A 26,599-nucleotide genomic window follows, 5' to 3' on the forward strand; every position below is an offset into this window, starting at 1 on the left:
TGCTTTTTGTATGAATATTCACAATGAATAAACAATAGATGATTGATATAAAATGACTGACCTCATGGTTTTATTTATGGTTTCTTCAAATGCATTTCTGAACATTTTTTCCCCCCCAAGAAAATATTCCAGACAGAAAATGACTAACATTAGCAGCAAACAAAATAGTAGGAGCCTTGTATAAATACTACTGACAGCCAAACATATGAGGGAAAACGTTGCAGCTTTTCAACTGAGTCTAAACCAGTGAAAAAAGAAAAGTTTCAAGATTGAATACATGAACAGCAGCCATCCTTGAGTCACATAATTGCATCAAAGACATTTTTGTTTAAGGAAGACTCTGAGCTGTGGTTGAATGCCAAAATGTGTGAAGTATGTTGAAGATGGCAATAATACACTTGTGTGCAAGATGTATTGAGGCCATGTTGCTCTATGTGGAATGGAGCACTCCAGTATCAGGGCTGGAAAATAAAAACTATAAACGGAGGAGATGAAAATGTATGTTCAGTGACAAATGGAGTGATTAATTAGAAAGTGACCACAATGTGGTTGTGAAATGTTTAAGTGTTTAATAATGACCAGTGTTATTAACAGTGATATCATGTCCCAGTCATTATAAAAAAAGGTTTTACATTATTACCAGACTATGGCTGCTAGTAGCAGGAGTCACTGTTGTAACTTAACAAGCACTGATTGCCCACACTTTCTTTACAGGTTAGTCTATAACTACACTATAGGCTGTCTTACACTGTTACAGAGAGAAACAACTACTAAGATGTGGTAACACGAAGAGACCAAGAGGGGGCACCGTTTCCCAGATTATAGTGGGATGTTTTCTTTTTTATACAGTTCACCCCATGCTGAAGTGTGGGACACTCCACCATCTACCTGAGCAGAGCTGCGCAGAGCCGCTGTAGTAACGTTAGGCTATAGCTTCCCATCAATTTGCTTAAAGCTGATCTCCGTTCATGCTGTTTGTTGCAACGTTATTTTAGGTTACATGCTTCTACCATAAGTATGTATTTAGCTTTAGTTTTATGTGCTTCTTCGATTTCTCTTTCAACTCTTGCAAATACAAAAAAAAAAGACTCTACCCCCTTAAATGACAAGTGGCGACAATTATCAGTTATAACTGACATTTCATGAACAATTTATAAAACAACTATTTCTATTATATGGACTCAAACTATAGCCATATACTGAAATGGTAATCTATGCTGCTTTCAGAAACTGTTGTTAACTAACTAAATAGAAAAGTAAACATTATGACATGTTTTTTTTTAGAGGAATATGTCATTTCCTAGCGCTCACAACATTAACTTTAGTAGAAACAAAACAGTAGATTTGAAATCCCGCTCCGGGACGGTCGTGTCCTGCTCCGTCTGAACTCTTTGGTTGGTTTGACCTGCGTTGCAGTGACGTCAGCTTGATAGAAACATCTACCAAATGATAGCGCCGTAATTTATAGCAAGGGGCGTGACCCACGCCTCTGGGTGTAGCGGATTGGTCGATGTGCCTGTCAGTCAACTCCCTCTCGCTCCACTGCCTCTGATCTCGGAGTCCGGTTGATGAGTTTGAAGGAGGAGAAAGGTAGAGAGTCGTGGGGAAGATGTAGCAAACAACGGAAATAAATAATTCTGTCCGTCTCTCATATGTCGTGTATTTTTACCCTGTTTTCTTTGTTCATTTTTGTTTTCTTACTTTACGCTGGTTTCGCCGCTTTACGGTCCGAGTGGTGTATCCCTGGTAACGGCAGTAACTGTCCTGCGAAGTTTGGATCAAGTGTTTTCACCTTTGGTCGGAAAAGAAAGTGGATAACGAGCCGCCGAGCAGACGGAGCGGGGTCTGGGCTGCACGGGAGCCCGCGGGACTGTAGTCCGGACTGTCCTGGTCCAACTTCCACTCGGTTTTTACTTTAAACCTGGAGTTGAAGGAAACGGGACAGCGCGAGACAATAGTGGTGTGAAAGGGAGCTCGCGCAGGGAGGAGGTGAGTGGATGCCTCGCGGGGCCGCCGGGGCTTTGTTCTGACCGCGGCGCGAGCCCGCAGCGGAGACCGACCGGTTCACCGGTGGATTAATGATCAGTTGGTGATTAATAAGCGGAGCGGGAAGCCGTGGGAGCAACCATGGACGTAACTCTGTCGGAGTTGCTGGCTACCTTCATGGAGTCGCCGCTGGTGGTGTGGGTAAGTAGGAGCAACACACACACAGTTGTGAGGATGATGCACGCTGTGCTGTGCTCTGTCCTCTGCCTCTGGTTGACTTTCTCTCTCTCAGCTCAGCTGTAACGTTACACTTAGCAGCTTAGCACAGTTTGATCCGCTCCACATGTCTAGAAGTTAGTCTTGTTGGAGTTAGTAGTTTTTGTTACATGAGCTGGTCCATGGCTGATTTTGGTTGGTTTTTCTGGGACTTTCCAACTTTACCTCTCATTGTAACAGCAGACGCTCTACTGTCCTGCCTCTCTGCCAACAACAGCTGGTCAACCTCTAGTTTTTCCCGTTAGCCTGTTTCTATTCTTCTCCTTCTTCTCCTTTTGTAATTAAATTGCCGATGCACGCAAGACCCCCACCCTCCAGTCCAGTCCCAATCCACCAGTGATGTGATGATCTCAGCAATTTGTAGTTGGTATCAATGCAGTGAATGAATGAAATCCCACGATTCTCACAACAGCAAGAAACAGAAAACAGAGGCTGCTGCTCTCACACACACACACACACACACACACACACACACACACACACACACACACACACACACACACACACACACACACACACACACACACACACTCAAACACACACACAAACACACACACGACTAGGAACTCCATATGTGCAAGCATGCCTTTGAATGGACAAAAACATGACTGCAACACTTGTGTTTTTAATCCTCTTTTTCATGAGTTCACATTAAAGATCAAAGGAGGCAATTCTTATTAATCCATGTTAGTCAGCCAAGATCCCAGAAGTTAAGATCATCCATCACCTGACAGGTGTGGCATGTAATATCACGTTGCCTTGGGCTGCTCGTCATCCAAGCTGCTTTTAAGATGTGCAGTTTTATTCTGAAAAGACATATTGCACTGTGTCTGTCCACATCCCTACAGTCCCCCACATGTTGTCACAGTATTGGTGTTTTGGGATATCTTGCTGATGTGTAATGTGATCATAGCAAACAGCACAAACACCAGAGTAGTGTGTGCCTCATTATCAGGCAAATTCAACAATACAACATTTGATTTATAGCATTTGTTTGTCTAGATAAAGACGCTCACAATGTTAAAAGAAAGTAAAAAAAAAAAAAGAAAGAAAAGAAAAGAAAAACACTGGGGTAATTGTAAGGTGAGCTATGAACACTTGTAGCTTTATAGATACTGCAAGTATCAAAGTATCTTCTACTAGACTTATCTTGGATAATGTCCGTCCCCCCAGTGTGGGCTCCGGGCCCAGACTGGGACAGCAGTGGAGCTGTCAACAGGTTATTAACTTTGTTGTACTTCCTGTTTCCCTGTGGCCTCACATCCTGTTGACCTGACTGCTCCAGCAGTTGTTCCCATCGCTGTTGGACAGACAAAGTCCCTCAGGTCAACGCTCGTTCACCTGACTGACTTCTCTGTTTTTATCATCGTCAGCGTTTCTTAATATTCACATCCATGGGTTAAAGAAATGTGCAGTACTTGGCGATCTCAACATGGCTGGTTCCATAACTGTAGCAGGTTTGAATCCAGACCAGATTTTGGGGCAGATCTGGGAGGAAAATGTAAAGAGCAGTTATTTGCAGACCACACTATGTGTGCACTGTGGTGTTTTAAAGTGTGGGTTTCAACATGGAGTTGGCTCACAAAGATCTCATTACAACAACAAACCCCTTAATGAATAAATGAAGAGGGGGAAATTACACTGTACCATATATCACCCTTTATAGCGTGTGTATTTCTGACTGTGTGGCAGATCAACTGTCCCTGACTGTCTCCTGTCTCTGTCTCTAACCCGTCTGTCCCTAGGTGCGGACGTTGGGCCCGTTGAGCTCCAGTGACAGCGTGGGCTCAGAGGAACGGGTCAGCATGTTCATGGAGCTGGTGGACGGCGTCTTCTTGCACAAGATCATGACACACATGTAAGTCGCAGCTCACAGACTGAAAGTGTGATTTGACTGAGTCAGTAAGAAATGCTCCTTCCTTGGTGTGTGTTTCTGTTTGTGCGACTGAACTGGCTGTATGAGCAGCAAGTGAGTTAATCCAGCGTTTCCTGTGTGTCTGTGTGAGTGTGTTCGTGCGACCACATCCTGACACGCTGGTATCAGGTTGTAAACGTCACAGCACCAGATGTGCTGCTTCAGGTTGCAGAAAGAACTGGTGTACACAAGAGTTTATCATTTTTTAGAGCTGAGCTGGAGTCAGTTTGTGCTCATTAACAGGTAGGCAGGGCTGTGGTCCAGATGAACCCTCAGCACATGTAGAAACAGGTCTCCAGATAGGAGACTCAACATAGCCAGACTTTTGCTCTGTGTGGCTTTACATCAAAGGAGGCGTTTGGTGTCATATGATTCTACTTCCGCACAAAATGGAGCGACAATGGGCTGATTTCAGCCAAGAGCAGCAGCTTGTTTTAATGGAGAGAGTATGAGCGATACAAAGAAGCCTGATCGCAGCCTGAAGCAACACAAGAGAGGAGGCTGCTTTCATTTCTGACAGCTGAACATTGAGCTGCTTTTTAATATGAAGCTTTATCCATTTAAACTAAATAAACTAGAGCAACAACAACTGCCATTTTAAATTGTGTTTTTATATTGTTTTCATATATTTCACTGATCGTAATTATAGAATATGAGTGTGTGTTCTATTGAAAGCAAGGCTACAGTGAGTTGTTTTAGTGCTGTACAAGCAAATCTCATATTGTCTCTGTACAAAGGCAACAGACATATTCAATGTTTGTGTTTGGGCAACACTGCTATATAACAGGTGAAACATTGACAATAGTTTATTCGTGACCACATCAAAGTGAAATTATTCACTTTACCTGATATATCTGATTATTTGTCCTGCTGCGAGCGGACAACTTCTTTCAGTGGCCTCCATAGTAAAATACGGCTCTGGAAAAAATAAGAGACCACTTTCACAAATGTTTCTTAAAAGCATCTCTACATGTATGACAGTCATTCTTTTCTTTTCTTTTTTAAACACCAACACAAACACAACTCATTCTACTGCAATGAGACACTGATGAGGTCATCACCTGAACCACATCTGGTTTTATAGGAAGATTATAAAAACCACTGCTGGATTAAACATCGACATTATCCAACTAAAACTGATTTATAAACTCTTCCTGACTTAAAATATTCTTGCTGTGTTGTTTAGGAATAAATATGAACATGTTTTCTTTCCATTATTATTATTCAAGGTCTGAAAAGACTTGATATTTCTGTTATTTAGACTAGTTTAGTCATTTTCAGCCAATAAAGCTCTAAATGACAATATTTTTATTTCAATTTTGGGAGAAATGTTGTTGGTAGTTGATAGAATAAAACAAAAAAAATGTAATTTCATTTTACTCAAACACATACCTATAACTAGTAAAACCAGAGAAACTGATCATTTTGGGAGTGGTCTCTTATTTTTTTCCAGAGCTGTATATAGCCTAATATATAAGGAGCTCCTGGTGCTGGGCTCAACAGCTGAGCAGCGTCTTCCCTCAGCTGAACATGTGCAGGCGGAGACGCTCAGAGAGAAAGTCAACAGCAGCGGATCAAACGCTGCGTTCTGATCCGGCTCCACTGGACTCTCAGAGTAAAGGTGATGCAGCTCTAGATGAGTTAAATAGTGACACAGCGGTGCTTTTATAGCCGATTTTAGGATGAAAGTCTGAACATAACATTATAAGCTAAGCATCAGTTACTATGGTGATGTAGCTGGGTTAAAAGAGAGCCGCCTTTGTAGTACAGGAGAGCCTGGCTTTAGACTCAACATAGCTCCTAACCCACTACACTGGCTCCGTGATACAGGCCTCAGGCTGAATCTGTGTAGCTCCAGGTAACATGAGTAATATCAAAGTGGTGTAATGCTTAGTAACTAATGGACCAATATGTAACAGACAGGAAGGTTAATACACAATACATGTGGTATTATATAGGGAGTATTTCTGCCAGAAAGATGGTGTATGTTAATAATGGAGCATGTTCCCCAGGGCAACCAGCACATTATCACCAGACTTTATCATCAGGCTTGTTTATAAAAGCTGGACAAAAAACGCTGTCTATCTAACATACTTCCATACATTCATGTGTGTGTGTGTGTCCTGCCACCCAGACTGCCCGCAATCAGACCACATGTTCATATGTTAGTGATTGTCTTTAGAAACAATGATAATCAGGCTATTGTTCTCTGCACTCTGCATGTAGGCTGGGCCGGGGGGAGGGGGTGTGGGGGGTCTGGGTGTGTCAGAGGGGTTTATAGGGGTTTATAGGGAAAGTGGGTTAGAGAGGAGGAGGAGGTCAGGACGTTAGAGGACAGCCACTCAGAGACGGTTGGTAAACCAGTCAGTCAGAGGAGCAGTCAGCTGTTAAATCAGTCCGTCTGTAAACCCTATACATACATACACACAAATTAAATTACACAACTACACAGAGGGCTTTTAATTTGAAACTACACACGTGGCAACACACGACTGTAGTGAGAGAGAAGGGGAGAAAAAGAAACAGGACAGACAAGTTAACACTAAGCTGGTGTCCTCGGCTGGGGAAAGGTTAGTCTCATACTGTCCCTCTATCTGCTCCGGTCATTTGGGGTGGACGGTCAGACTCGGGACAGGGCTCGTCCCAGTCCCACCGTGTCCACCAGGCTTGAGCAGCCACAGAGAAAATGAGATGCGACCACAGGCCACGGGTCTAGATTTACTGGCCCAGATCTCCGTTCAGCTCCTAGAACAGCTCCTATTACGCCAAGCTGGCGTTTCACATCTACACTCTGGAGCAGGGGTCGCGTTAACCGGATATTTTCCGTCATTGACCGTTTTTTTAAAACGGTGACGGAAAGATTTTGAGGCCATCCGTCATTTTGACAGATTGCAATTCACACCCATGGCTGTCTGACCATGTGCATTTGTTTACACTGAAGCCGGCGGATAATCAATAAATGGAGTGGTGGATAACGATATAAAACATATACAATGTCACAAAGTCACTACGGTGAGAATTAGATAAAAATAAAAAATAAAAAAAACCTCACAGCTGGCTGGTGCGCTCAGTAGAAAAACGCTGTAGTACCTCCTCTAGGCCTGTGTAGCGCTGCCACACATAAACACTAACAACAGAGAAGAAGACAGAAAGCTTCCCCGCAGTATTCAAACTCCTTCAAGTGGATTAAATGTTGACTGGGAGTCGTGTCAGTGCAAATATGACGATCGATAATGATTTAACGGGCGAGATTCAGCTGCAGTGTCCGAGGGGCCGACAGTAGTCAGCTGTTAAATTACGTCCATAGACTGAAGCTGTAGGCTACACAGTGGTGTGTCTCGGTACAGGTAGAGCAGTGGGAGTTTCACACACTCGCCGCACACAACTCTTCTAAAGGTAACGCTATAAACCTTCTTTTAATGTATTCTGCCCGCCGTGGCATTGTTTATAACACTTAAAGCTGCGTGTGGTTTTGTCCTGTCTGAATTTGTGCTGCATCTGGCTGTGTGGTCTAGTAGCAGTTCTTTCAGTGATGCGCAATGGCTGCGTGCGTAAGAGAGAGAGAGAGAGAGAGAGAGAGAGAGAGAGAGAGAGAGAGAGAGAGAGAGAGAGAGAGAGACCCCCGCATTCACTGAATGACCCCCGATTAGATGTGATCTGACGCCGACTCTGCTGCGGAGCATTCTCTGTTCAATTTGTTTGGACTTGATATGAATTAAAAAATTAATTAAAATTAGTGCTATTGAATATGTCATTATTATCATAAAAAAATTAAAGTGACCGGTAAAAATAGATTATGACGGAATTTTTATGACCTCGTCAGTCAAAATGACCGGCAACGAAAAAGTCTAGCGCAACCTCTGCTCTGGAGGCTGTCATGGAAAAGACTCCACATGACTCAACTTTGAGGAGAGAAAAATGTTTCAGTCTGGACGGTGGGCCAAGGAGATTTGGTACTAAATCAGTGCATCATCTGACAGAAGGTAGAAGTGGATGAGTCATCTGACCTGGAATCACTGAAAACTGTTGAAAAGCTACAGATGAAAAGCAGAAGTTGTGGGAGAGCCTTTTTAAAAAAAAAATAGTCAGTTAAAGTGTAAAGAGGTGAAACATCAGCTGAAGTTATGTGAATCAGAAGAACGTGTGGTTAAAGAAAAAGAAATGAAAGCAGCGAGGGGAAACTGTTGGTTAATATGTAAGCTCTAAAACAAGGGCCTGTCAATGATACACAGTATATCACAATATTCAAAATGCCAAAGTGTGATTTAACCCTTTGATGTGTAAAATCACACCAACATGACCTGATTGTAGTCCAGCCTTCGTCTGTGTTCAGTCATTCCTGCTTTACTGTTTATTTGTCAGTGTCAGTTTTAGATGAGCACACAGCAGGAAATCAGAAGCAAGTTCACAACTTGACCTTCAACCAAAACACAGAGCTCAGTGCAAAGAAGGTGTGTGTTTGACAAGAGAGTGACATTTAACCCAGTGTTGTCTCCTCTCTGAGCCAATCATCCTCCTCCATCCTCAATTACCGTTTCTGAACACGTAGAAACTCGCTTCAGCGCTTCATTTCTTTCATTCTCTCCCGGCTGCCTTCACTCTGCTGCAGTTAAAAAAAACAACACACACACACACACACGCCCCTCCTATGTCACACACTCAAACAACCAGGATAGTTGTCTGTGAGAGGGAGACGGGCATAGGAGAGACAGGGGTGTTTAATGCCTAAATGAATTTTATGCCAGCAGCTTAAACAGCCTTGGCTATTCACTGGCTTCATCGTATCATTGGCTATTTATTGTCCCTCTTTGTTTTCCTTTTGTTTTTAAAATTACTCTCTATTCATTATTTTATGAATTGATTTGTTGATGATTGATTATGCAGCTGAGAAACTGAATTTACTTTGGGATAAATGAAGTATCCATCCATCCATCCACATGGACCAAGCTGTGATACATTGACTGTTTGTTCTATTGATGTGAATGTAGGGATGAAGTCTGTTTATAGTTAAACGTAGTTGTGTGAAATGAGCTCAGCCAGGACATAGAGATCAGGTCAGACCAAGAGTGTTTTCAAGCTGCTTTATGTTTGGATTAGAGGTGAACTGAGCTCCAACCTCAATCTAACGTCATGACAGTCATAGTAGGTCAGCCAGACTGTTGAGATGCATATCAGTCTGGCACGGCCTCCACAGTCGATGTGAGCATAAATCCTTCCACAGCACAATAGTTTCCCTGGACCGGGGACGTGTGAGTATGTGCCACTGTAATGATCTTTGTCCACAAGGCCCCAAGAACCTCAATCTAACTGCTCCTCTGCTCTGTGTGTGTGTGTCTCCATAGCGACCCGAGCCCAACCAATCAGAGGCTGAACAAGAATGTGAACAATGATGTGTCCCTTCGCCTTTACAACTTGACTGTTCTCACCAGACACATCAGGACCTACTACCAGGTACACACACACACACACACACACACACACACACACACACACACACACACACACACACACACACACACACACACACACACACACACACACACACACACACACACACACACACACACACACACACACACACACATGCCAACAGTGAGCTCACATTACAAACTGTACCGTAGGGGGAATTCAAGTGTCCACTTGCTCAGTGTTAAAATGAAGCTACACATGAACACAGTTGTTATTAATCACAGCTCTCAATCAACTAGAATATGTTGATCTGGAATAAAAAGATGACCTGACATACTGGCTGCACTACACTGCAGGTGTGGATTTAGCTTTACTGGTTGGCTGCTCTGCACTGACAGCCTGGCCCATCAGCATATCCCATCGTTTTATACAAGTGTCATTAAGGCTGAACGATATGGACAGTATTTCATGTCTCGATATTTAAGCCAGATATCTCGATATCGATATGACAATGGTTTCAGGGAGAACTTAGCATTCTTCAATAAATAAATAAAGTGGCATTATCCACCTTTTTCCAAACGTCAAAAATGTAAGTCTGTTTTGCTCTTCCGGTGGAATTTTATGTTTACGTTTCCATGGTTTCGGTAGTCGCGGTAAATGTATGGATTTTTTTTTTTTTTTTTCAATGAAAATCTGTAAAACACATGGATCATCACACCAGCTTGAACGACTGAAACCCATGGAAACATAAACGTACAATTCCACTGGAAATGCAAAACTGGCTGCCGGTTTTGACCATAGATGACGTTCGGAAACTTGTTGATAATACCAAAGGATGTGAAAAATGCAGTTTTTTTTTTTTTAATGGGAACAGGCATATACAATGTATAAACCGACAATACACTGACCAATAAACAGACTGAAGACAAACGACAGAGCAAACTCAACAACACAACAAAAACATGACCAAAACAGGACAGAAGAAAAAAAAAAAAAACACGCACAAGAAACTAAAACTAAAACAAAACAAAACAACAAGAAGAAGGATGTGAAACTACTAAAATTAAATTAACAGTAACTACTTAGTATACATTCACTCAAAAGTAAGTTTTTCCCACTTTTTGTTATGCATTTCTATCTTGTCTTGATTTGATGCGATCATTTTTTCCAAAAGAAATTGGCGTCGCACTTTATTTAAAAAAAAAAACAAATTCAAAAGTGTTTTTGTTTGGGTCTTAAAATTAATATTTTCCCCAAAAGGATGATCATGTTTACAATCTGTGGGCAGTTTATCTCCAGTCCTCCCAACAAAATATTTAATGGTGTAAATTCAAAGTGAATATTTTTGGGTAAATATGCAGTTTTATTGAAGAGAACAGACCAATCAACCAACCTGACACAGTCTCACAGTCTTCTCCACATGCTCATCAGAACCAGCAAACTTCTCACCACCACCTCAGTGTTCGTTTGTTTGTTTTGGGGCTTTTTATACATTTATTTTGAAAGGACAGCTGGAGAGAAACAGGGAGGGGGAGAGAGAGTGAGACAAGAGACCAGAGAGAATGACACGCAGCAAAGGGACGGCCAGGTGGAATTGAACCCAGGTCGCTGCAGCAGGCGAGCTCTAGTACCAAGTCAGATACAACTCTGGCTTCTCAGTGTATTTAATCAGGATTCAATCCAGACACAATATCCACTGACCAGTGACCACTATCTATATCCTAAATATTGTGGCCTTTGTGATATTAATATCTTGCATGTTTATATCTAGATATAGATACGATAGAGATACATCTTTCAGCCCTAAGTCATTCACTTATGGACTGTCAATCAGCCGATTACTGGATGCATTGGGTTGGTGATACTTGAGTCAGCAGAGCTAATGAGCTGGGTGTGATGGATAAGCAGCTGTTGTACACATGACCAAGGAGAAGAGTGTTGAACCCGCCAGTAGTTCATATACTTGGTATATTGTGTCTATTATAGCATTTCTGTCATTATCTCTTCAGCTGATTTGCCTAAGGAGTAAATGTATGTGTGTTGTGTTTGTCTTTTGTCCATCACCACTGTCATGTGTGTGTCTTCTGATGTGTCTATTTTAGCTCCAAGTTGACAGGTTCCCTGCAGGCAACCACACTCAACAACACTTTCAGTCCACCACTAAACCACATTAGTGTGTGAATGGCTGTATTAACCACAGTATTATTGGCTGTAATATTGATGATGGTACATCAGCATGGATCAACCTTGAACCGGCCCTGGTGTGCTTGTTTAAAAACTGATTATCAGCAGCGATCAATAGTGGCAGGAAGTAACATCCTATGCAAATGTCACACACTCAGTGTTGAGCATTTTGCTGCTGTGATGTGCTGTGTTACACTCTGACATCTAACACTACATGTTGGGATGAAGGATATTTGAATATTTTCTCTGATGTTTGCATCAGTTTTGGTTTTGTCTAAAACACAGTAACTCTTTTAAAGGTTTTTTCTCATAAAGGAAGCAGAAGGTCAGCCCTCAGTTAACCATCTTAGGTTCAAATAAACAGAAAGAAATGGTGAATAGCATCCTCATTGAACCTGTTTGCCCAGGAAGACGTAACAAGATGAGCAGCCTCTAGTCACTGACTGGCTCTAAAGGCTCTAAAGGCTTGTCATGCAGCCTGACCCCCGTCACAGAGAAATCACTCACTCTGTCGGTGCAGAGAGTAGTGACTCACCCAGGTCTGGCCTCCATGGAACAGTAGGAATCTGCTGATGTTGGCAAACTGCTGCATAATCTGACACTTGATGCTTGGCACTTGATAGCTGCTGTGGGATTATGGTGTAGGAGCAGAGATGGGGACTGACAAGTCTTTATTGATACCAATGCCATTATCAATTCTTCTTATCGACCTGATTCTTTCCTTACAATCTCTGTGGATTGTCTCTGTCGGCCTGTACAGGTTTTCAGTGTCACCAACTCTAATCATATTATGAGTCTGTGAACACTGAAGATGGATAACTGCTGTCACAACAGATGTTACTGCTCAGAGTGTGTGTGGCTCCAAACCCAGGACTTTTCTAATGAATGCTGCAGTGTAATGATGGACTGACACAGTGATTAATGTAGAAGACATTCATTCATATCTGCTGCTAGATTATGTAAGGGATAATCCCTGACGAGGTGTCCACTATCAGGAAGTAATGGACGACGCAAAGTCCATTAATTGCTGATAATCAATTATATGAGGGATATAGGCTACTCAACATATTTTAGTTGGGTATATTATCCCTTACTTAATGGACACCCTGCAGCCAATCAGAATTGTTATTCACCCCCAGACCATGGTATATAACTACTTTGCTCATTCATCGATATACGATGCTTATGGTTTTACTTGTGCAGTGTGAGCACGATGACAGCTGACATTATCTTGGAAATATTTAGAGTCATTGACAAGACTGTAAACTTCCCGTTGCTCTCATCAGCTGTAGTGAACATGATAGTGGCAGAAAAGTGATGGAGTCACGTGTCAAACTCCGTCACCACTAGAGTCCAACAACCTCATGAAGCAGTTAGTTAGTTAGTTAGTTAGTTAGTTTTAGTTTATTTCGGACATGTTAAAAGAAATAAAACATAATACAGAAATGGACAGACATAACAAATAAAAACTTTGCAAAGACAACATATGAACAAAATAAAACAAAATAAATGAAAATAAAGATAATTTTTTTGTTTTTTCATATCCGAAAAGGAGTGGGAAGAAGTAAAACTTATTTACTCCCACCCCTTATTCATAAATTATCTATCAAGTTATCTAGTCATTAAGGTCTATACAATAAATGACTTTATGAGTTATTTAACTGGATTTATTCTAATATATTATTATATTTATATATAGATTTATTCTAACATATGATTACTAATCTTTATCTCTCTATATAGTCATATACATATAAAAACATATACAAACACATTAATACATACAAAGACAAACTGAAAGTAACAGGAACAGAGCAACAAATAAACTAAGTCGGTAAATAATACCCAAATAAATAATAATAAGCACCTTGTGGTTGTCAGACACCCTCATTTCTGTACATACATACAGTTCACTACAAACTAATAAAACAGTTCAAGTGATGTGTCCAAAGAGGAACAGACAACATGAGAATCCCATCTTATCATATTTAATAATTTGTCTCACTCACCGTAACCTTTACAGAATGAATGAAATAACAGTTAATAGAGTCAAGAACACCCTGGAGTGTTTCCATATCATACACCAGCTGATCAGAGGCATGATTAATGCTGCTGCATGTGTGTTTTTACACCGGAACAGTAAGGAGCTCAGATCCAGTTGATTGGTCAGAGCAGTAGCCATGTCTATATTATCTCCAGGAGGATTCTGTGACTGCACATAGTTTGGTGGCTGATATTATACATGATGAGCTATAGATCACATTTAAATAGTTTAGATGTATTAAGTCTGTAAGTGATCAGTCAGCACATCTGATATCCCATAATCTCTGACTGGGTTTAGCTAGTTTAGTTAAAGAGGGTGGCTGCCCAGTGCACATTCAGGTCATGCAGCATACAGTGTTGAGCTGTTGTTATATAACAGCCTTTGTTACAACTCAAGTCCTGGTCACAGTAAATCAGCTAGAAGCTCCTTGTTTCAGAGGAAAATGAAAATCTAACACAGTGGGTAAGACAATAAAGATCACATCTGCTGTGTGTGTTGTGTTTGTGGGAAGTGGGTCATTCTGGGCAGTATGGGGTTAATCTGTCTATAGTTAATCTCTAACCACAGTCAAAGACCCCGGCCTCCTCCTAAACACACTGCGCCACACGTGCACGCATGCACCTCACAGTGTAACTTCAGTCAGTGAGTCAGATGGCAGTGCAGTGGTTTCAGTGTTCAGGTGCCTCCACTCCACTGACTCCAGTTAGACTTGAAATCGACATGAAGAACATGAAGACAAATGAAACATTTTCATTTCTTTTAAACGCATGTTTTTATTGATATTTAAACTTGGTACATCATTCGTCCAAAAATAATTTGTTACATTCTTCAGGTCTTTAAACAACTTCCCTCCCTCCACCCAACCCTGAACATGGAGCCATCAGTTTAAGAAAACAATCATACTTTGATCCTTTGGAAAAGGAAAAATGAAAAACAAAATCATAAAAAAAAACAATATGTACATGGTACAAGTGGATACATAAATAATCAACTGAAATAAATAGGAGAGAGAAAGAAAAAAAGGAGAGAAACATATATGCACATGATATACTGTATATAGTAAAAATAAGAAACACAAGAAACATTTTCATTTCTAACTTTAAACTTGTCTCATGGGGAAAGTAAACCTCTGTGGACAAGTGTCAGCATTGAGCCCAGTCAGGTGTGTGAGGTCAGACAGAGAGGAGGTGTGTGTGACTGCTGGGAGTTCATCATGGTGGTTGCAACGTTGTGTCATGGAGCTGCTGCTCAGCTGCAGGGACAACGTCTGACTCTGAGTCAGCACGGCACATCTGTGGAGAGACTGAAGGTTGTTCACTTCTCATCCCATACGAATGAGGAGAAGTTCCCTGAATAATGTACACACAATACACACACACACACATACAGAGTCATGCACTTGCACACATATGTCCAACTGGGGCTGGGTGTTGGCTTTCCCCTAATTAGATGATCTCCCAGTAGACACACAGGCTGCCCCAGTGAATCCTACCAGTCTCCCCAGTGATAAAGCAATTATTATTATGTGTGTGTGTGTGTGTGTGTGTGTGTGTGTGTGTGTTTTAGAGAGAGAGAGAGAGGAGGGGTGTCTGTCACCTCCCTTCTGTCCCCTCTCTGTTGAACAAAGCACAGTAACCTGACACCACAAGCTGTGGACCCAAAGCTGTTCACTGGTCTTGTTGGGTTTCCATCCAACTGTCCACTGAAGCACTGGAACAATTATTTAAATAACAGTATATCAACTTCACAACTTGAGAACTAAACATCATTAGTGGATGTTGGTCACAGCTAGCTGAGCGGTGGCAGCTTGTCTATGGTTGTAAACCTCAGTGTTTTAGAGTGTTGGTCAGACAAGCTCAGCTAATGCTACTGCTACAGTTTACAGACTGAGCCGGTGCATATTCTCATTTGTCCAGGTCATAGTATTTCAAAGGAGGTTAAATCGAAGGCAACTGGACTTAGTTGTTTGTCTAGGAAGACGTTTCACCTCTCATCCAAGAGGCTTCATCAGTTCATGTACGCAGCATGCTGCATTTAACCTCCTTTGAAAAAAAAAAAAAAAAGTTTACAGACTGATTAGTGAACCAACAGAACAGATAGGAGGAAACAACTCTTCATTACAGTCACAGAGGGATGTGGTGGAATCCAGCAGCTGATTTGTTGGTTGTGATTGAACCACACCAGGTTTTCACTGATATTGAAGGCGTCAGTGTTTTGACTAATGACGTTTAAACAAATGGGTGTATGTGTCAAAACACCAGTGTGCAGTAGGTCATGTCACAGGAAACAACACACCTAAGCTGCAGTGAGAATGTAAAAAGCTTTGTGACCCAACAAAATGCACCCGCTTCCTTGTTTATGATTTATGCCTCCACCACAACTAATAACAGATCAGCCAATCTCAAACAGACGTCTTGGTAAAAGCTATTCAGAAAACCGTGATCATACAGATGAAGCCACGAGTTTCTATCTTCAAACTAGATGAGTCTCTGGACACTTTGTGACACAGCATCATTGAAGAAAGACTTGGTTCTGGTGGTTCTGGTGGTTCTGTCCTCTGGTTCCACACCCACAGTGTCCAGACTAACACCTGATGCCAGTGTGTGTATTTACCAGTGTGACAGTGTAGCTCATGTCCAGGAACTTCAACACAACTTTCTCTCTTGCTCTCTTCCTCTGTACCACTCAACCCCTCCTTGGTTACCGTGGGAACTACAGAACAAAGCCCTGAGCCTTCGTGGGATGTTTTGAACTTCATATCCTCTGCCCTACTTTGCACACACACGCACACAATACAATCCACCCTGCCTGCCTGTGTGTGTGTGTGTGTGTGTGTGTGTGTGTGTGTGTGTGTTGACCCTGGTCAAACCCATTGACAGAGTTTTATAGCCCAAACTAAGTGTGAGTCCCTGTCAGGAATGAGTGTGTGTGTGCGTGCGTGTGTGCGTTGAATGGGTGAGGTTTCACTACAAGGTTGGAGGTTACCAGACATCAGTGCTGCCTTCTGGTTTGGATTTCACTTGATGTCCTGTGTGGTGGGCGGTGGAATGAGTTTTTAGATCACTACTACTTATGTTCTCTGTGTCAATATGAAAGAATTTATGATTTATATTTAATCAATTATAAGTCAAGTCTGACTCTGACTATAATAAACACAGCTGACATCACAGCTCAGTGCTGTTGACCTGATGTGTTTGATGCTGATGATGTCATGGCTATGAGGGCTGAACGGTGTGGACAACATGTCATATCTTGATATTTATGCCAGATATATCGATATGATACAATATGACCATGGTTTCAGGGAATACTGCATTATTCAAAAAAAAAAAAAAATGGCAGCATTATAATACCAAAGATGTGGAAAGTGCAGTTTTAGTGAACAGAACAGATCACTACACTGTTCTGGCCGAGCGGGGGAAACTCTGTCTATATTGTCAATATTGTGGCCTTTGTGATATTAATATCTTGCATGTTTATATCTAGATATAGATACGATAGAGATATTTCGTTCAGCCCTAACGGCTATGCAGCTGCACAGCAGTGAAGTGACTGAGGCGTTTCAGTCTCCATCTCAAACATGTCCTGTTGCCTGACAACAGAGTGAGATAAATGTGTGAATGACAGCAGCTTCATTTGTGATTCAGTTGTATTAAATGGCTGTGTACTCATACTGTATATGGGCACAGGAAAGAAAAAAAGATGAGGTGCTGGAGCCAGCTGACACGAGGCCCAGTGCAGATGACATTGTCCTCTGCATTCAGAACATTTGTCTGAGCACCAGGAGACATGTGTCCACCCTGGTTATGGTGACTCCACTGTCAGAGATAAAAAGGGGAAAGTGTGAAGCAATCTTTTAAGACATAACAGTCAGACTTTCATCTCTGTATTAATTCATGATATCCCAGAAGAAACAGCATTATATTTAATTATGAATTCTTCTACTGACTGGATTGTTGTGAAATCATCTGTCAGCTTTTCTGACTTTGTGTGTCATTGATCGTATTCAAGTCCTGTTGTCTTTTTTTTTATCCCAGTACAAAGTACAGCTGCTTTTTGAACTGGTGGATCAGGAAACAGTTGATCATGAGTTGTGTCATGTGACATTTGGCTGTATGAATAGATATGACATCATATAAAAGGTCTTAGGCTGTAATCTCCCAGTCGACTGGTCGATTGGTCGAATGCCCGACCAAAATTCAGATTTTTTTGCCGCATTAATTTCATCAGGAGGACCGGGGCCTTTATTTATAAAATTACAGGAGACCCTCTATTGGGGGCAGTCTTTTATCTGAGGGAGGCTTTTATTTCTAAATCCCTCCTCATCGTTCAGTAGCTCATCTTCATCTTCCTCACGTGCCGTTCTCCTCGCTGTGCTGTCGAACCTGGGTCTCTGTCTCTGTTGCACCGTAGCGCTTCACTCCCATTCAGGTCAGTCAGAGCATTTTCACAGCGTGCGCTGCGGCCCACTCTGGTTCGGACCAGGCTCCGAGTCCGGACCCAGCAGAGACCCAGGTCCCTGAGGTCGGCTTCACTCCCGTCAGTCTTCACAGACAGTCCACAAAGTTGAAAGAGTTTCTGATCAGATCCTCGTCAGTTTGTTCCACGCAATGGAGTTTTTTTTTTGTTTTTGTTTTTTTGACCCGGTCTGTATTTGGGGCCGGCCTTTATTTATTTGTGTAAACAAAGCCCCTGACCATTACATGAGACACAGCTAATTGAATAGCGACTATTATTTGAGGGAATGTGGTAGTCTATTCATGTCTCAGCTCCTGTGTTCAGTCTCGCTCTGTGCGAGGACACAGAGTGTCTGTTGATTATTATAACATGACAAAAACAATTGTCTACATATTCCTCAACAGTTCTTGTGCTGATATCAGTTAAAATCATGGGCTATGATATTGCGCAGATGCACGTTAGAGCCGACAGACTGGAGTGTGTAATTAATTTCAGTTTCTCTGTGATTAGTTCATGTGAGGGTGATGTGTAATAGTAGAGTGGTCAACGTGGTGAGAGAGCAGAGCAGGACAGAGGCTCATTTCAAGTCAGATCTGCTGTTAGCTGCCACCATTTATTGATCTTGGATTAGTAATGAGAGCCCAATGTGTTAGTGGGACATGGATTTAGGCCTGCTATGCTGTGTGTGTGTGTGTGTGTGTGTGTGTGTGTGTGTGTGTGTGTGTGTGTGTGTGCGTGTGTGTGTCTAAATAGGTCAGTGTAGCAAGCTGTATTGATCCCTTTCAGTCATAAGTGTTTGATCCTGCTGGTGATAGAGCCACAGGAGAAAAGCAATCACCAGTAATCCTACACACACACACACACACACACACACACACACACACACACACACACACACACACACACACACACACACACACACACACACACACACACACACGTACACACAATTTTCAGACACTTTTAGACATTGGCATTCACTTTGTTCACACAACCTTAATTTGTGCAAACATAACAAAGCACTTGTACAAAAACACTATTCTTGTGGACAAACATATTATGTACAAAGTATTAATATAATCAGATTAGTGTTTAGTTTGTTGTGTGTATTGAAGCACAAACAATAACTGAAATAAACAAAAGCAGGCTAGTTTTTTTTTTTTTTCATAGGTTATATGAAAAGTCCTCCACACTGGTAATGTGTTGCTCTCAACTTCATTTATGATTTTTCTGTCCTTAGAAAAGACAAAATGAGTGTGGAATCCTTAGTTTCTTTCACAGTCCTTCTATTAGACAGGACAAAGTATATAGGCAAGGGCAAGGTAAGTCAGTTGTATTTGTATAGCCCATTTTTACAAACAGTTTCTCTAAAGGGCTTCACTTAGACCCTCACATCCACTGAGGAGAAACTCCCAGTGAAACCCTTTCAGAGGGTTTATAGAGGCTACGTGTGAATATGTGTACGTAGTGGTAGGACTAAATAGGTGTCACACTTCTTCCCACTTTTATACTTTTATGTTAAAGCAGATATCAGTGGAATGTTTTTGTTAATATAAGTCCTAAATAGTCCTATTTTCCGTCAGCAATCACTTACATGAAGTATTTCAGCCTAAACACGAGTCTCTCCGTCACTCTGCTCTGCTGTAACCCGAGGAGAAAATTTTCCTTGTGGGATACAAGTGTTATCCAATGAGGAGAGAGAACGGCATGAAGGACTGTGTGTGCAGCCAAGGGATGCGCGTGAATGTGGTGACGTAGCACGAGGACCAATTGATGCCTGACAAGGGCGGGGGCTGCTAACTCATGGTGCGTTCAAAGAAACTCGTACTTTGTGTTTTTCCTTCCTGTGAAGTCATACCAGTTCGATCTGGTACGAGTTCACGGGTCGGAAGTTACGAGTGGCCGTTATAGGGAACTTTCACAGACAACAGGATGGTAAAAACACGAGCTACGGGTTACCTGGAACGCTACCAAGTCGTAGTTGTGACTTGAAGCTGTAACTTACGGTTTCAAAAGCCTGCCTTGAACGCAGCATTAGCCGAAACGGCCGTGAAGCTGATATCTGCTTTAATAGGGTTGTCAGTTGTTTGTTTGTTTGTTTGTTTTTTTGGGGGGGGTCAGTTATTGCTGTCTTTTGTCATTTCATCTTTTTTGTTACATGTTCAAAATTAATTCTAAAAAGTGTGAGAACACTTAACATGAATTATTAAAACTAGAATAGGCTCATTTCTATCTCCCACATGTCATATGAACTAAACCGTGGTTTGTCACAGTCTGCCCTTTAATAACAGTTTATACTATAGTCACTGCAGCCACCCCCACCCCCACCCCCACCCCCAACCTCACCTTGGTGACATATGGTGGCTTTTGTTTTTGATAGTATAAAAGACATATCGGTGACAGTGTCCTCACGTCAGCCTGCTCCGAACCAGCGTTGGTCTGATGATGTCACAGTTATAAGGAACCAGTTATGTCACCTTGTGTGGACAGGGGGCGGGGGCTAAAAAACAACAAAAAAACATAACCACAAAGTGCTAACACTATGTCAGCTGCTGGCAGGTACAAGCTACCAAACAACAGAAAGAAATGGAAGATGCTAATGCTAACCGTTCTGATCCGTGTGCTGGTGTCTCATCATGTAACAGTTTGTTTAGGCAGGCTACTGTTGTGATGGCAGTGTGTTTAAATTGCGGTCATTACAGCTAGTGTGATATATCAGACGTGGCGGAGCAGCATTGATTTCCATGTTGTAAAGCTCACTCCCATTCTGCATGTTTGTCATGATGTCTGTCATGTGTATTCAGTCAGACTTGTTATTGTGGCAGCTCATTCTGAGGAGAGCAGTCTGAGCCTCACACTGTCGTCCTGCTGCACACAGCTTCTGTCATCAAAGTTGTCAGAGCTCAATGTCTCTGCCTTGGTTCATTTTAAATCCCAGACTATAATGCTGTGCAGTTGTATATAACCAAACGCTGAACTGTGTTTTTCCTGGTATCACTAGTGCAGTACTTGGAGTAAAACTATCTCTCCATATGCATTCATTTTCATTAGTTGGCTCCGTAAATCCAGTAGTTTTTAACCAATAACACTTGACTTAGTTTTCTCCATGTTGCCGGCTCTTTGACTGGAGGCTTCAGCTCAACACTAAATCTAATCTCAAAGTGCAGCAGCTTCTCCTCAGAGTCATCTGGTAGCCAGCTCTCATGTTTTATTCACACTGTCCTGTGTGTCTGTGTGTGAGACGCCGGGGCAGAGACACAGGCACTAGTTTGGTCTCTCATTACAGTACGTCCTGGTTGATAGTTGGTGTAACAGTATCTGCATGTGTTCCTCTACCTCTGCAGCTCAGCTAGCGGCTGTAAGCTGATCAGCCTTTTATTTGCCTGGTTAGCAGGTGACACTCTAGACCAGAACCCTGTCACACAGGCTAAACACTGTTTCAGTCCACAGTTACTATGGAGATGACACCGCCTCACTCGACTCCTTCCAACACACCACAATCTAACACAGTGGTTCTCAACTGGTGGGTCGGGACCCAAAAGTGGGTCACAGACCCGTTCTGGATGGGTCGCGGACAGCTGGTCAAAAAAGTAAATAATATTTAATGCACATCTGATGTTAGACATGTCTTTTATTTTGAAAAATAACTTATTTTGAAAGGCACACGTGAACACATGCAGTTGTAATGGTCCTCCTCAGTTTCTTATTATTTGCTCTGAATGCAAAGATATCAGTTTCTTATTAATGTGGCCTGAATGCAGTGAATCTTGTTTTGTTTTGTGGGTCTTTATTTTGTGCAATTTGACATTTATTCACTTTTGTGAATATGCTCTGAATGCAGAGATGCATTAGAAGTCAAATATATTGTTTTGTCTCCATTTTGTGCAGTTTGATATATATTTATATTTTATTCACTTCCGTACATGCAGTTGTCATGGTAACTCCTCAGTTTCATTCATGTGCTCTGAAATGCACTTTGCTCAATAAAGAGCAAAATTAGTTTAGCTTTAAAAAAAAATTTTTTGGTTTGAATTCTATAAAAGTGGGTCGCGACTTAATGACCATGGGAAAATGTGGAGCCCAGAGTGAGACTAGTTGAGAACCCCTGATCTAACACACATTCCTGTCAGTCCATTTCCCATCACAGTGTATTAAATCATTGAATACCCCCTCAGGTCTCTTTATTGCCCCAGCATGTTTCCTGTTGTGGCAGCCAGAGCTTCTTGGCCCGGTGTGACGGTCAGGTGTGTTTGGGAGACAGGAGAGGATATTCTGGAATGGAAAGCATTCCCTCCTAGTGGGCTGTTTCTTTCCTGACACACACACAGACAGACAGACACTCACACACACACTCTTTGTCGACAGGAGGGTGTTTCCTGTTGGCTGCCCGCCTATACACACATGCACCCACACAAACAAGTAGCACACGAGTCTAGGTCAGTCACTGGATGGACTTTGATTCATTTCCACAGAAAATGTGTTTGATCAAAGTTGAGCAGCTCTTGGAAAAACAAAATCAGCAGCACACACACACACACACACACACGCGCGCGCGCACACACACACACACACACACACACACACACACACTCACTCACTGTGTATGTCATTACAGTGAAATGTTTTGATTGTGAATTCATCAAGTATTTAACCTTTGTTAAAAAACATTGATGCACTGACAGTTTTTTATTATATTACAATATTGCCTAATGCCTATAGTTTGTTTACTATATATTTGAACTGTGAACTGTCCCAAACAAACAAAGCCCATCACCTGTCAGACTGTTGTACGTGTTTCTAAAGTATATGAAGACAGAGGACATTTCACTAGTGACAAAAACCCACACTAACACTTTTATTGCCCCCTCGTAGCTACTGATTGATAGTTTCTAGTGCCTCAGTGTTTGTCGTGTGTGTGTGTGTGTACTAGGCCTGTTATGATACACCAAAGTCACGATTCGATTCGTATCTCGATTTCTGACCCACGGTTCGATACACGATTCGATTCAATTCGAATTTTATTAAGGTTAAAAAAAGAGATTTTGGTAGCAAAAACTGGATTATTTATTATAACAACAATATAACAATTATAACTAGGGCTTCCCCCAAATAGTCGATTAGCCGACCAAAATCTCATTGGTCGATTGGTTGCAGGAAAAAACAAACATTTGGAGCCGTGTCTTGTCAAAATTAAGTCAAAATCAATATGACTGAGCTGTAGCCTATATGAAAGGCTATAGGGCTTTTTTTGTGGAGACTATTTAAGTTTAGGAAACAAGCTTGCCGTCTGTGCCATATACCCAGGGTGCAAAGCAAAAAAACAGACACGGAGCGTTGGAATGGGTGTGTCGCGGTTCTGCCATTTCATTGGTGACACAGATTCGTAGAGTGTCGCTGTTTCGACACATGTATCGTTACCTAGTGTGTACGTATGTATATCAACATCACCGTAAAACTGAGTACCGTACTTATCTTTTCTTTCTCTTTCTCTCCACTCCTCCACCCCTCCCCACCTGTGTTACAGGAGACTTTACAGCAGCTAATAGTCATGCCCCTACCCAACATCCTTTCCATCGCCAAGGATCCACTATCAGGTAACACAAACATGTACAAAACGTACTGTACACCCTGTTGGGAATCAGCTCCTACACATGAAATGAATTGAACAGTTTCTTCTTGATAAAAACAGACTCAGATCAAAATTCATCTGAAACTAAGAACACAGAAGACACAAATACCATTCAAATAAATAATAAAAATTGCAGCCCCCCCCCTCACTCCTGTACCACCAGAACTGTGGATAAGAGCTAAATATAATTGTCACACCACAGCAGTAGCAAATGTATAGCTGAAATACCCCGAAAATACAGTCTAAGCTGTCCAAACAAATAGTGACAACACCTCAGTGGGCAGTGTACATCATCATGTATTTTGATATACAGGTGTATTTCATACATTTAGATTGTTAGCCATCATGTACTGTAGAACTTTGAGGTTTCCCTATTTTAATGTGAAATAAAGAAAGAAAATGGAACAAACAGTATATGCTCTAAAAAAAGCAAGCTCTAAAAAAAAAAAAAAAAAAAGAAGTAAATATTGAATATTTTTGCAGTAGCACCAGTTGCAACACATATTGTAGTTCAGTGCCATTAAACAATAAGTATAGCCTAAATGATTCAGGCCTGTGCTCACAAAGATGTCACACACAAAACTATTGACTGGGGTGTCATTGTTCCCATGTGTTCTATTCTACATCCTGCAGTGTTTATTCATCTCCATGTTGAAGAAAGTTCATATGAACAAGAAACCAAACTAAAGGGAGGAAAAAGTACTGGCACAATGTGTGATTATTTCTGAGTTTGAGTGGAACAGTGTGTGTTGGCTACACCAAGTTTCTCTGTTTCTGTTTAATTGTTATTCAGAGAATAACAACAGAGTGTGTGTATTCAGTGGAAGGTTTAGCTCCAGCGTGGTGTGTTTAAACGCTGCCTCCGGCGCCCTGCAGCCTCACTCACTGTCAGGCTGTTTCATCATTTCTTCATACATTATGTTTAGAACTAGCGGTGTGACATTTCTAAGGTCGCACAGTGATGTTGTCTATATGAATCACTTTGTAAACTCTGAATATAAACCTTTGTGATTTACACTCTGTCTCTGTGTTACCCCCCCCCCCCCCCCCCCCCCCTGCAGCCAAGAGCATGGAGGAACTGAATAGACTGCTGTTACTGATACTAGGCTGTGCTGTACAGGTAACACACACACACACACACACACACACACACACACACACACACACACACACACACAGGCCCAAACACAGCAGTTGACTGTGCCACCCAGTCTCTCCCAGGAAATGTATTTGTGTGTTTAGTTTTGCATGTCTGAGCACAGCCGGTGCACAGTCGGTGTGTGTGCTGATAAGGTTCAGGGTGAGCCTGGATATGGGCGGGACTGTATGACAAAAAAAAAACCCATGGAGGCGTGTGGTTGGTTTCCTACTGACAGCCATCAGGATTTAACAACTGACTCATTAGATATCCCAGGTTTTCTTCTTCTGGGGCATTCTGACACTGGTTAAGAGAATCATTGTCATTAGTCATAATATTTGTATAAGATGATGAAGAAGGTTTGAAGTGCAGCCAACAAGATTTGAATATTGAAAGAAAGGCTGTATTTAATGTGAGAGTTAGGCAGAAAGGACATAGTGAAGAGGAGTCAGAGGGGGGGGCAGGTGCTGTTTGTTGATTCAGCTCTTTGATGTCTCTCAGGTCTACCTCCCCTACGGCTCTCAACCCACCACACTGTTTTCTTCCTGCTTTTCCTTTGCTCACGGCTGCTCTGTTTCTCACCGCCTCGCTCCCTGATCCCTCATTTCCCTCCTCTTTTGTCTCCCTCCCTCTCTGTACTGGTTCTACTGGTTCCATGAAAGGGGAAGGCCATGAGGGAGCCGTGAATGGAAACTCAGTGGGAGGGAGGGGCTGGTGAAGCTACTGTTAAATGTTACTGATGCTGTTCCAAATAAGACCAGCAGCAGGCCCGCAACACAACACAACTTTTATCAAACAAACTCAGGGTCATGAACATATGAAACTACACCAGACAAAAACATTAACAAGATGGTTTCAAAACATTAAACAATTGCTAACAATTCTTTTTATTCCTTCCTCTGTGTGTTAGTGTGAGCGTAAGGAGGAGATGATAGAGAAGATTAAGCTGCTGGACATTGAGACCCAGGCTGCGATCGTTGCTCACATCCAGGAGGTGAGTAGAGCTCCATGCTGAGTCCTGAGTCCTGAGTCCTGAGTCCTGTCTGGTCTGGTCTTCAACAACCCTCCAGCATGTTGCTGTTAGAATCCTAACTCAAGGCCCACTCTTACTCGCTTTTCACCGGATGTTGAGCACATCTCTTGGTCTCCATCAGCTCCTTCCTATACTTGTAGACAGTGCATCTTGACCCTGCTGTTTAAGGTAGTGTTGCACCGATACCATTTTTTGGCCCCCGATACCGATTCCAAGGCAAGGCAAGGCAAGGCAATTTTATTTGTATAGCCCGTTTTTACAAACAGTTTGTCTCAAAGGGCTTTACATGGCATCGTAACAACATCCTCTGTCCTTAGACCCTCACATCGACTGAGGAAAAACTCCATGGAAACCCTTTTAACAGGGAAAAACAGGAGAAACCTCAGGGTGAGCAACAGAGGAGGGATCCCTCACCCAGGACGGACAGACGTGCAATAGATGTTGTTACAGACAAGAAAACAGTTTACAGTTTGTCACAGAATGTGCGGAATATGGAAATGTTAGCAGGGGTTGATGAGGGCAGTCTC

The 26,599-nt window shown here is 42.0% G+C and overlaps 1 protein-coding gene across 1 annotated transcript in view; it reads left to right on the plus strand.

The window, feature by feature from the left end:
- Positions 1 to 1,610: 1,610 nt before the first annotated feature.
- ccdc88c (coiled-coil domain containing 88C) overlaps positions 1,611 to 26,599 on the plus strand; it is a 53,822-nt gene continuing 28,833 nt past the window's right edge. Inside the window, exons 1-6 of the mRNA XM_083997644.1 lie at positions 1,611 to 2,187; positions 4,008 to 4,120; positions 9,520 to 9,628; positions 23,797 to 23,866; positions 24,963 to 25,021; positions 25,950 to 26,033. Coding sequence (XP_083853770.1) covers positions 2,128 to 2,187; positions 4,008 to 4,120; positions 9,520 to 9,628; positions 23,797 to 23,866; positions 24,963 to 25,021; positions 25,950 to 26,033 — 495 coding nt within the window. The 5' untranslated portion in view covers positions 1,611 to 2,127. The remainder of the gene's footprint in view (positions 2,188 to 4,007; positions 4,121 to 9,519; positions 9,629 to 23,796; positions 23,867 to 24,962; positions 25,022 to 25,949; positions 26,034 to 26,599) is intronic.

This window comes from Trachurus trachurus (genome assembly GCF_905171665.1).
Source record: "Trachurus trachurus genome assembly, chromosome: 22".
Lineage (NCBI taxonomy): Eukaryota > Metazoa > Chordata > Actinopteri > Carangiformes > Carangidae > Trachurus > Trachurus trachurus.